This window comes from Helobdella robusta (genome assembly GCF_000326865.2).
Source record: "Helobdella robusta unplaced genomic scaffold HELROscaffold_41, whole genome shotgun sequence".
Classification (NCBI taxonomy): domain Eukaryota; kingdom Metazoa; phylum Annelida; class Clitellata; order Rhynchobdellida; family Glossiphoniidae; genus Helobdella; species Helobdella robusta.
The window spans coordinates 671,637-683,019 of NW_008704941.1; the positions used below are offsets into that span (position 1 = coordinate 671,637).

The following is an 11,383-nucleotide window of genomic DNA, read 5'->3' on the forward strand; positions in this document are numbered from 1 at the left end:
TGTAAACATCGATTGTATATATATATTTATTTATAGTCTTATTTACTTGAACGAAATTTCTGAATACAAAAACAGGTAACGAGACAGATAATGAATGCATGGTTACTAATGCATCAGTCACACCTGGAAGAAATTTAAACTTACCGTACACCTTCCTCTTCTTCATTTCCACCAATAGAATCCACACAACCATCAAAGTTTTCCTGCTTACTTCCACGCTAATAAACTTCATCGCCTTATCATGTCAACTATTTTCATTGAAACATTTGCGAAAGTTTCACAAGTTCACAGCGCCTGATATGTCAGATTTGGTTATCGGAGACGAGTACACTACTGCAGATAATTTAAAAGATAATTTTTCGTGTAATTTACTGCGCTGTAATGGTACAAAGAAAAACTTGAAATATAATTTTGCCATGTATGAAGAATCTGTTGTTTGAGTCGTGTTTGTCGTTTTAACTTTCAACATTCATTTTTATTTTATTTTTTTAATGTTTTTTTCGTGAAAAATAAAAATAACCAATTTTATTTTTAATCAAATAAATCAAAAACGTCAGGACAAATAAAAAGACAAAAAAATTATTTGAAACGAGTGAAAACAAAGCAGCAGTATCTTGCTGGTCCCTTCCAGCCAAACCTCATCGGATGAAATCATCAATTTCGGCGTTCCTAATTTTGGTCTCATGTGCTTCTTGTATCCTTAAATTCAAAATCAAAACTTATTTCCCGCTAAAAATACATTTGTAGAATGTTTTATTCCAGTCAGTCAATAATATTTCACAACTTATCTATCCTCTGAATTAGATATGAAGATAAAAGACCCTTTCAGGTAAACATCTTCTAATGCTTATTTTATAAACATTGGTTTGGAAGTATTTTTTAAAATTTCAACAAAACTGAATTTTACTTTCACAAAGTATGTTTGCTAGAACGGTGTCCAAGTAGCATATGTCAACTGTTTCGTTCAAAAAAAATTATTTTCAGATTTACAAATAATTTATTTAGAAATAAAATCAAGAAATACTTACTCAATACAATAAATATTCATAACAAAAATAATTTCACTGCAAAATGAACTGAATTATATCTAATAATAAAATTTTAAAAATGTTAAGATTCGTTTTCAAAATGAAATAAATAATTCCTAACTGAATTCGAAAGTGCAATCAATGGAGAATTCTCTCTCGTTCTGTCTATGGAAGGTGGCGTAGTTCATGTAGAAGCGTTCGAAGCTACCTGTGCAGTTGGGGTCTACGTAGTGGTACATGGCAGCGAAGCAAAATATCTCCTCGTTCAAATATCTTTAAGGAAAGTTAGGCATATAGTGAGAAGAAAACAATAATGATAATAATAATAATAATAATAATGGTAATAATAATAATAATAATATTGGTAGACGAATTAGCTCAGACGGTCAGTGTTTTGTTTCTTAAGCTGCTATTGCACGATTACTAGGTTTTAATGCTGTTCTGTCTGTCCGAAACTGAAATACATACTATCATATAACATGCGTATATGCATGTATGTATGTATGTATGTATGTATGTATGTATGTATGTATGTATGTATGTATGTATGTATGTATGTATGTATGTATGTATGTATGTATGTATGTGTGTGTGTATGTATGTATGTTTGTATGTATGTATGTATGTATGTATGTATGTTTGTATTCACACTATACATACATGCATGCATGCATGCATGTATGTATAGTGTGAATGTTACAGCTTTGTGGCAGAAAAGTCTATTTGAAGTATAGAATGATAATCCGAACAATGATGATAGCAATCGTAATTACGAATCCGACGATACTTTGCTTAAAAGTAATCGTTACTTACGAGCAGAATTCAGCATCGATACTTGACTGAATACATCCGCGTGCATTGCCCTTTACGAAATCTTTCGAGTAATACTTGAATACGCATCTTATCGATCCAACGAGCTCTTGAAAGGAAAATTATATTAACCGTAATTTGTAATTGCAATCTTAACAAAAAACAATAAAAACACCAATATTAATTACTATCAATCAGTTATTATTTATCTTTAATGTAATTGTTTTGATATATTACAATTCAAACCAAATTATTAACCTAATGAATAAACAACTGTACCTATGTAAAATGTTCAAAACATTTGTAGCACTCTACACATGGTTTTTACGTGCTTTCTAGATCAGTGGTGGGCAAACTTTTTGCTGTGAGGGCCGCATTGAGAACTATTTTACCTTTGAAGGGCCGCGTATGTACTTAAATAGCAAATTTTATCAACCCGAGAGAGAATTTTTTAAGATTTGTGGCCTCTTTTTTGGTCATAATGTCTGGCTGGCAACCTTTTTTTGCGAACAAGACTTCGCGGGCCGTGAGCCGTAGTTTGCTTACCCCTGTTCTAGATAGATAGATTACATGACACTTTAAAAACTATTAAGCTTCTATGCAAAATAAAATATTCAAAAAATGCCTGACAGCAATGCGACAATAATAATTAATGAACATTAAAAAAGTTCAAGTGTGCAATCAATTTCTTAAATAAATGAACTGTTACTGATATCATAATATCCAGATAGATGAAGTAGGATTACAAAGATAAATGAAACGAAATGTGATTTTATTCGCTTCTCAAAACTAAAAAGTTAATAATTTGAATGAGCGAAAGTAAAATTCAAAAATATTCATTGCACCTTGACACCTAAACATGTCAAGGTACGGTAAAGGTACAAGAAAGTGACATAAAGATTCGTATAATGATATTCTTATATATTACCGCCATCTCCTCCAGTACTGAACATTTCACAGAAGTTATCCTTGGTCCTCAGATGCTTCAGGTCAGGGAAGCTATCCAGGACTCTTTTATCGAATGTGCCCGCCTTGCTCCATATCGCCGTCAAACAGTTTTTCATGAGGGCTATCGAACTTTTTCAAGTTATCAAAACTTAAGATTTAAGTTAATAAATAAACTAATTAATTGATTAATTAATTTTATATTTAAAATAAAATAAATATGAATTATGCGTAATAATAAAATATAAGTTTTAATATGTTTGTTAAATTGCGCTATCGAATCATGCTCCGCTGCGTTATTTTAGTCAGCGAAAACGCGATATCAGTAAAACGAACCTATGCATTCATATATCTATCTCAATTAGATATTTTAATAATTTATGAATCTGGGTGGTGTGATAAACAAGTTGCCTGGCAGGGATTCTTCCTCCGTGACCAGGTTGGAATGCAAAGAGATCCCATTCTATCCCACGCCATACGTTGATTCTTGCTTATTTGTTGCTGTTGTTGCTGTTGCTGTTGTTGTTGTTGGTGGTGGTGGCGGTATCGCGTATCTCGAAAAAATTATGAAGAGAAAAAATTGTAAAAAATTTACGAAGAAAGAAGAGAAGTTACCGGCAAGCAGATTCAGTGTTGTTTGCAAACGACGCCCACTCAATATTCTTGAAAAAGGACTTGCATTCCTGCAGCTTCTTCTGGATCTCGTCGAGGTTTAGCTCGTCCGGATTCTCATCTGCAGACATTAAACTTCGAATAAAATTAGATCGACAACTATTTATAACTGAAAAATTTTGCTCATACAAGATGGTTTTATTTAAGAAGGTCTTTTGTGAAATCGGAAATATTCTGACCATAACCGTGCTAAACATACCTTGAGCACTTAAGAGATTTGCTTCAAATATAATGAGGACGAATTTCAGAACTCCGATAGTCATCTCAGCTGAATAATTTTTGGAAATTTTAAATTTATTTAAACTAAATCAACCGAATTCATACAGATAAAAAACCTAGTGGCACGAGGCTTTCAAAAATTTCATTGAAATGTTTTTTTAAATGTGCAGATGTTAAAGTTTTTTAAATTTATTACTTAGGCGTAATACCATTTATATACAAAAAAAGTTAAGCTAAAGATTAACTTCAAAAACAATTAAGAAACGTTTGAAAGAACCAATTCAACAAAATATTGTTTACAAAATATTGAACCATGAATTTATATCGTTTAATGAAAATTTATTTGTAGAATTATGAAAAAAAATATAAACCGTATTCTAAGTAGGCTACATGTAAAAAGCATAATGATAACAGAGAACTTACACATAGTTCACTGCTTGCTATTTTCCGTAAAATATTTAAGTCAAGGAAAAAATTAAATTTTTCTTTCATTTTTCTCGCTGTGTTCTTGCAAAGGCTGTTGTACTTCATCGACGTCATCAAAAAATTTTGGAGCAGACATCATTCATATTAAAATTTCATGTATTCGTCTAACACAAAATTGAAGAAAAATCAATAAACGACTGAGTCTAATTCTTTCCCTATCGATATTTTAGATAATAATATGATACTAAATATTTTAATGTAGTAATTTATGATCATTACCTATCAATCAATCAATTAATCAATAAAGTAATCAACCAATCGATTATTTTTCTATAGCTATTTGATTTTGATGAACTTTGCGAGTAGATAGAGCTTTAGATCAACAATAAACTTTGTAAGAGCAGGAAAAGTTGTTATAATTAGGGGAAAAGGAAGAGAATTTCAGAGAAAAGAACCAGAGAAAACGAAGGCAGATTTAGCAAAATGGTATTTAACAGGAATTGAGGAAAAGTAACAACAAGAAGACGATTGATGACCAGGCTGTTTATGAATATGACAGTAGAAATAGTAATATAGTTTTTAGAGTTATTAAAACATGATAGTTAAAATATAATAAGATTCAAATTCTTAGGCATTTAACTCTAGATTTAGAAGTCTCCACAAATAACCTAGAAACTGAAGTCATTTTTCGCTGCTGACCTTCTTTTTTCCGATTGATATGTCTTTGTTATTCAAGCCAAACAAAGCGATAATTAATTAAATTAAAAAAATGTCCGATTCTCTGGATCCAGATTTGTTGAGGAAGCTAGAACAAATTAAAGAAATCAAGTAAAATTTTTTTTGTTTTTTTTGCAAATATAAATTTTTAAATTTTTCATTATTATTATTAAACTTGCAAACAAACAAAAACAAACCTTGGGATTAGTTTTCAAATTTTAAGTCACTGTGCAAAATTAACTAATTTAATAATTTTTTTAAAAATAATTATTCATTAAATTAAATGAATTTATTTTACTGATAACTAACTTATAATTTTATATTACTAAGTAACTACTTTTCCTCTTAGGAACAAAATGGTGCAGATTGAGAGGTTACGACTGAAAGTGAAGTCAGAATGTGACATGATGGACAGTGAGGACAGCTGCCTAAAAGAGTACAAACACGAGATGGAACTTTTACTGCAGGAGAAGATGGCACACGTCGAAGAACTTCGTCTCATACATGCCGATATCAACTTGGTAGGTAGCTTCTTGTTTACTATTTTTTTATTTTTTAACTATTTCACTTACTACATTATATTAGTACATTTGTTATCTTAGCTTGTTTTGTTTTTTTGAATAAATTAAATATTCACAATATTTATTTTATGTTGTTAATTAATATATTTTTAACTTCAAAATTGTCATTCCTATATCATTTAAATATTTATTAGGTTAAGTGCCAGTGTTCTTTATTTTTAGAGAGTTGAAAATAGATTTTTGTTCATTTTTTAAAACTTTTCATTTCACCTTTTTCTGAATTAATTATTAACCATTAATTATTAATAATTTCAACAATCCCATTTTGTTTACTCATTGATCTGAAAAAACTACAAGATGGAGACAACAATCAAGCAAGCAGAGGAAGAAAGGATGAAAGCACTGGAGAATGCCAGGATGTTGTATGAGGAACAACGACTGCTGAAAAACCAACTGGAGATCCTTAAAAATGGTGTTGGGATTGAAAATGCGGGTGTCGACGATGAGGACCCTTCCGAGGCAGCTGATGAAAATATCATTGCCAAGTATCTTTATCTTTGTTATATTTATTTTATACTTATTCTTTATTATATTAATAATTATATATATTATTAATATATAATAATTATATTATTCTTTTTTTCTAATTACATTTATGATATATCATACTCTCTATTCAATTATATTATTCTTACTCTTTATTATATTTTACTTATTTGTTGTTCAGATACATTATAAATTTCCCTCCTATATTTTTAAACAAATTTTGCTAAAAATAAATTTTGGTGAAATTTTTTTTTTTTAAATTATTTCCTAACTATTATTTCCAGGTTATACGAGAAGAACAAGCTGGAATTCCACCATCATCACCACCATCATTACCATAGTGTCAGCCAACAACAGCAGCTGCAGCAACAACAACAAAACTACCACCACCAACAACATCAACACAGCCTCCTCTCCACGTCATCCACCTCTTCATCATCGACTGCTAACAACAACGACCAGGGTAGTTTTCTAATGGGTACTATCCCCCTCCTGTCATTGGCCCCACCTCAATCTCAGCAGACCGCAAAGTCAGATCTTCTGCGAGCTCCACAGGACTCCATGTCTTCTAGTAGTATTTCGGCTTTCAGACAGCAGCCACCTCCCATGAAGGTTTTTTTCAGTTTTCCATTTCGAATGTCCTCATCTTTTATTTTAATTAAATTAATTTAATTCAATTTCTAGTTTATTCCAATTAAATTAATTTTACTGAATTGAAATTCACTGATTTAAAATAATTTTAAATATATGCTGTATAAATTTGATGCTTTTATGTTTTTAATTATAAATTAATTATAATAATATCAAATTATGAATAATTATGAATTTCTACAGGCCTGCTTGTCCTGTCACCAACAAATCCATCGCAACGCACCGATCTGTCCATTGTGCAAGGCAAAGAGCAGATCTAGGAATCCAAAGAAACCAAAAAGAAAGATGGATGAATGAATGAATGAATGGGTGTGTTGATGGATAGGTGATTGATTGAATTAATAGAGTAAAGATAAGAGAAAATTAATTGAAGTTAATTAATTGATAAAGTATAGATGGAATTAATTAAATCCATCAACAATATCATGTATTGTGATTAAATATAATCTCATCTAGTATCACTTCATATGTATATGTACATTTTTACATTAGAGTTGCTTGTGGACTCATAGCATTCCAACTGTTGACTGAAAGAGTGAATGTATAAACGATTACATGAATTAATGAATGAATTGATGAATGAATTGACGAATGAATAAATTGAACTAGAAATAGTTTCTAAATGATTGACGGATGAATGACGGATGAATGATTAAATTAAATATTTATTATTTTAAATGACATGCAAATAATTGTTTCTACCATTTCCTGACTTTCTACATAGTATTATGTCAGTATTATATTATTATCGCCAGTATTATAATGTCAATCTTGTATTTTACGTATTTGTTCTTCGTCTCATCAATTTTTCATATAGATGATATTTGTTTTTGTATATACGTTTTTTATGGTTATTTTTCATTATAAATGTTATATTATTTGTTGTAGCATTTAATAAAATTACTTCAATTTATTCCATTAGACGTTTTGTGAAACCTGTAAAACCATCTTCGAACAAATTTTTTTCCAAATTTTGTTCATGGGTGTGTCACTTTTGACGAAACGTTTACATAATACTGCTTAGATTGGCTCTTAGTCAGTTTGAAGAAAAGTTTCACGGTGTATTTGTAAGCTTTGTTGAGATGAAAGACAGAATGAATGAGTGTTATCTGCAACTCTGGCTGAAGGGTTTTTTAGAATTCGCTTGCCTTGGTTGGTTCAGCAGACCTCAATTTTTTTTTGTATTCATAGCTCACTCTGAGCCTTCCAATAGAAAATCCTTCATCACTGTCGCAAGGAATTATTTTAATTTATTGATTATTTTGCGTTTTTAATGCAAATACCTCTAATTTGAAGATTTTGCAGTAGTCGAGCTAGCATTGTTACATTAACGATGAATAAGTTGTTGGAAACAAAGTAACATTAGTGGTTTTATTTTAAATTTTCCAATGTACAAATGTTTGATTTTGTTGAATATTGGAGTGCGGATTTTGCAATTGTTGTGTGGTACATTTGTTGCAATGTGCGCGTTCAACCGAGTGCATTAACTTACAGCAAGATATGCAGACGTTTTGACAATATGCTTTTCGAAATAAGCACCCTATATAATATATCGAAACCGAAAGTCAGGAAAGAACATTTTATCTATTTATGATCAGGAATGAAATTGTTTAAAAAAAATGAACAAATATGAAAAATCAAAATAAAATCAAGAATTGTATTCAAAGTGAGAACAGGATCACATCACAGTAATTATTAGATTTGCTTTGCAGTAATCGTTAATAACAAGAGTGAGGAACTGAACTGAACATATCGCGCTATACACAATTTACAATGTAATAAACAATAAATTAGCTGGATTGCTTTGAAACAAATATCAAGCCATAATTTGGCAACATTGTTTAAACATGCCAGCGTTGAATAAATTTTTCAGTAAAAATGAAAAACAACGTAAATTTAGCTAGAGAAGAAGAGGGGAAACAACGGCATGGACAGTGGCGGATCTGGACAACTTTGACGGGAGGGGGCAACTTTTGAAAAAGTTATTTTAACGGGGGGGGCCAAGATTTGTGCTTGTTTAGCTGGCGACCCACATTAAACAGTCCTTTTTGTTTTATTAAAATTTCGTTCACAACGGGGGGAGAGAAGGCAGTGTCCCACCCCCAAGATCCGCCACTGAGCTGAGCATGATTCTTGAATTCCTGATAAACGTAAGTTAACTTTTTTTTTAGTGCAAATCCAGAAAGTATTTACAAATGGAAAAAAATTGAGAGTAGGTTTAGTGTCCGTTATATCGGAAAATGGAGAATATTTCCAATGAGAATTTTGATAAACAAAATTATTATATTTCGCTAATGATTAAATTAAATTAAAAAGTTTGATGAGCTAAGTGAGATTGTCGTGCACTATATAAGTCTTTGCGAAACATTATTAAGATTATCATCATTTGCTGAAGCGAAGTTATTTTATGATTAAGTCGTTAACAGAATAATTTTTGGTGATCAAACTCATGGAATGTTTTTAAATACCTATGAGTTGTTAACGATGATACGTGGAGTCGTGTCGTTGTATTCAGTGGTGTTAGCTCATGTTAGATGTTGTTGCCGTGGTGATGTTATACGCACTTTACATTTATTTCTATATTTTTGTTGTAACTTGTTATATATTCAGGTTGTTGTCTGTTCTTCTAAATGCTTGCAACCGAGTTGGAAAAAATTTATGTTCTTCGAGAGTTTTCAGTTTGTTGTGGCTTTTTTGTCGAAAGTTTCTGTTCCAATAATGACGTTGTTAATAAGATCGCTTACGTTCGCTTCGCTGAAAACGTTGTTGCTGCTGCTGCTGTTGTATTGTTGGTGTGGCTGTTGTTGTTGAGCTTGTGGCTGGTGTTGTTTGTAATATTGTTGGCTTGGTTGTTGGTGCTACTTCGAAAGTTGCAGCTGCCAGGACTTTTGTTTGTTGTATTGTTTTTCACAGACGAAAAATTATTCGTGCTGTCTTTATTCGTTGTGTCATCATTGTTTTTACATTTGTTGTTGTTAATGTTTTTGTTGTCACGGTTGACGTCGTCTCCATGACAATAGCAGGTGTTGTTGTCCATGCCGTGCACGGTGGCTACGGCAAATATGACGTTGTTCCTATAAACGCAGCAGACGAATCCATCTTTGTTGACGTCTGACCAAGTCCTGCAGGCCATTTGAAAATTCTGGTTCAAATCCTGACCAATGACGACGTTGATGACTAATTTAAGGGGTAGAGTTTCCTTACCATCTAACCAATCATAAGCCTGGTATAAAAATTTATTTGTATTAAACTAATAACATTGATATTAAAATAAAATGTCATTTACATGACGCTACAGGTATAGTCCGAAAGGATGGAAATGAGTTTTCCAGTAACTCGCAGTAACTGCAAACTCTTGCGTGTACGAAGCAAATCAACGCATCATGCATACGCGTGACTGTCGGCGGGAAATCGTGTTGCACTCTATGTCAGATACTGCTACTCAAAAGACCAAAACCGTCCACCAGTCCGCAGAGAATTCCTCCAATCAAATCATTCAAGTATCAATCAATCAATCAATCAATCAATCCACTAACCAATCAATCAACCAATCAATCAATTTAAACCGAAAATTTTATCAAAAATAAAAAGAACCTTTGTAATTTCTTGCGACCTATCACGAATCATCTTACAGAGACTCCTGCAAAGATAGCCGCATTTAACTGGATCGTACTTTCTTACAGGGTACAAATAGGCATAGAGGATCTCATCGACAAGTCTTTTGATGCGATGATTGTGGAAGCCGCAGAATATATTCGGATCGGTTTGCGTCGAATTGTCGGTTTTTATTTTATCCTCGGTTGTTGTTGCAGTACTTGTATTGTTGTTGTTGTTGTTGCTGTTGTCGTTTACGTTTTTGATTTCGCTTTTAGCGATGTTTTTGTTGTTTGAGTTCGCATTCATAATTTTGTCGTTTCTAGGATTGTTGTTTATGTTGTTGTTTATGTTTTTATTCATGTTGTTGTTTATGTTTTTATTCATGCTGTTGTTTAGGTTTTTATTTATGTTTTTGTTTACATTATTGGAGTTTAACCTTCCATTGTTAATATTATTTTGATTAATTGTTGACTGCTGACTGTTGAAGTGTTTGTGGTATACAGGTTGGTTGGCTGGATCTGCTGAAATTCTTGCTGTACATTTCATCTGGATACTCCTCAGATATGCTGGTTCTCAGATATTTCGGTTCATTTGACAAGTGTGTTGACAATGGTTCGCGGTTTCATACGTTTAGGTTGATGAAGATGGAGTTAACGATGATGAAGATGGCAATGGTGGTAGTGGTGATGAAAAGAATGTTGCTGAATAATTGAAAGAAATTTTTGCTCGAACCACCAAAACTGGAATGTGAATAAAAATAAAATTAATTCACTGACCAATTAATTAGTTTTAATTAGCATTTATTTTCTGTCATCATCATCTTCATCATCATCAGCAGCATCACGTTAATAACAGATGTAAAATTCATTTAACTATAATCATAATCACTATCGTCGTCATCGTCTTCACATCATCGTCGTCGTCATCATCATCTCAATGGGCGTTATCAAAGAATTGTAATAAACGCTTGTGGGAATGTTGTTAGCTCGATATGCACGTAATCAAACAATGTTTCTAAAAGCCTTGATTCATTCACTCACACGTTCTCTCTCTCTCTCTCTCTCTCTCTCTCTTCTTTTTCTCTTTCTCCCTCTCCTTCTTACTTTCTACCAATCGCTTTTTATTTGATTCGCACTTTTTTAATTCAATTATTTCTTAGTTTTTTTAAGTTTATTTTCATTTTGATCATTTAGTTGGTTCAATCTTTTTCATTTCACATTTTCTTTGAACTCCATTCATAACCATCTCATC

The 11,383-nt window shown here is 31.8% G+C and overlaps 3 protein-coding genes across 3 annotated transcripts; 1 reads left to right on the forward strand and 2 right to left on the reverse strand.

Annotated features, from left to right (window-relative positions):
• Positions 1-1,144: 1,144 nt before the first annotated feature.
• Positions 1,145-3,718, reverse strand: HELRODRAFT_177148 (hypothetical protein; the record flags this gene model as incomplete). The annotated part of the gene is made up of 5 exons (XM_009025357.1): positions 1,145-1,301; positions 1,842-1,947; positions 2,767-2,915; positions 3,399-3,516; positions 3,655-3,718. 5 exons carry the CDS (start codon positions 3,716-3,718, stop codon positions 1,145-1,147), a joined length of 594 nt encoding a protein of 197 aa, XP_009023605.1.
• Positions 3,719-4,840: 1,122 nt separating this feature from the next.
• On the forward strand, positions 4,841-7,453 carry HELRODRAFT_101782 (hypothetical protein). The gene is made up of 5 exons (XM_009025358.1): positions 4,841-4,928; positions 5,167-5,338; positions 5,696-5,883; positions 6,169-6,496; positions 6,719-7,453. The coding sequence occupies exons 1-5, from the start codon at positions 4,870-4,872 to the stop codon at positions 6,830-6,832; spliced, it is 861 nt and encodes a 286-aa protein (XP_009023606.1). The 5' UTR covers positions 4,841-4,869; the 3' UTR covers positions 6,833-7,453.
• A 59-nt stretch (positions 7,454-7,512) lies between these two features.
• Positions 7,513-10,567, reverse strand: HELRODRAFT_193024 (hypothetical protein; the record flags this gene model as incomplete). Its single annotated transcript, XM_009025359.1, has 5 exons — positions 10,130-10,567; positions 9,537-9,758; positions 9,280-9,354; positions 8,569-8,676; positions 7,513-7,656 (listed from the first exon to the last, which is right to left on the reverse strand). Exons 1-5 carry the CDS (start codon positions 10,514-10,516, stop codon positions 7,513-7,515), a joined length of 936 nt encoding a protein of 311 aa, XP_009023607.1. The 5' UTR covers positions 10,517-10,567.
• Positions 10,568-11,383: the final 816 nt, after the last annotated feature.

Coding starts and splice junctions, on each gene's coding strand:
- HELRODRAFT_101782 (XM_009025358.1), top strand. CDS start 4,870: ATGTCCGATTCTCTGGATCCAGATTTGTTGAGGAAGCTAGAACAAATT. Junction 5,339..5,695: donor TACATGCCGATATCAACTTG/GTAGGTAGCTTC, acceptor AAAAACTACAAG/ATGGAGACAACAATCAAGCA. Junction 6,497..6,718: donor AGCAGCCACCTCCCATGAAG/GTTTTTTTCAGT, acceptor GAATTTCTACAG/GCCTGCTTGTCCTGTCACCA.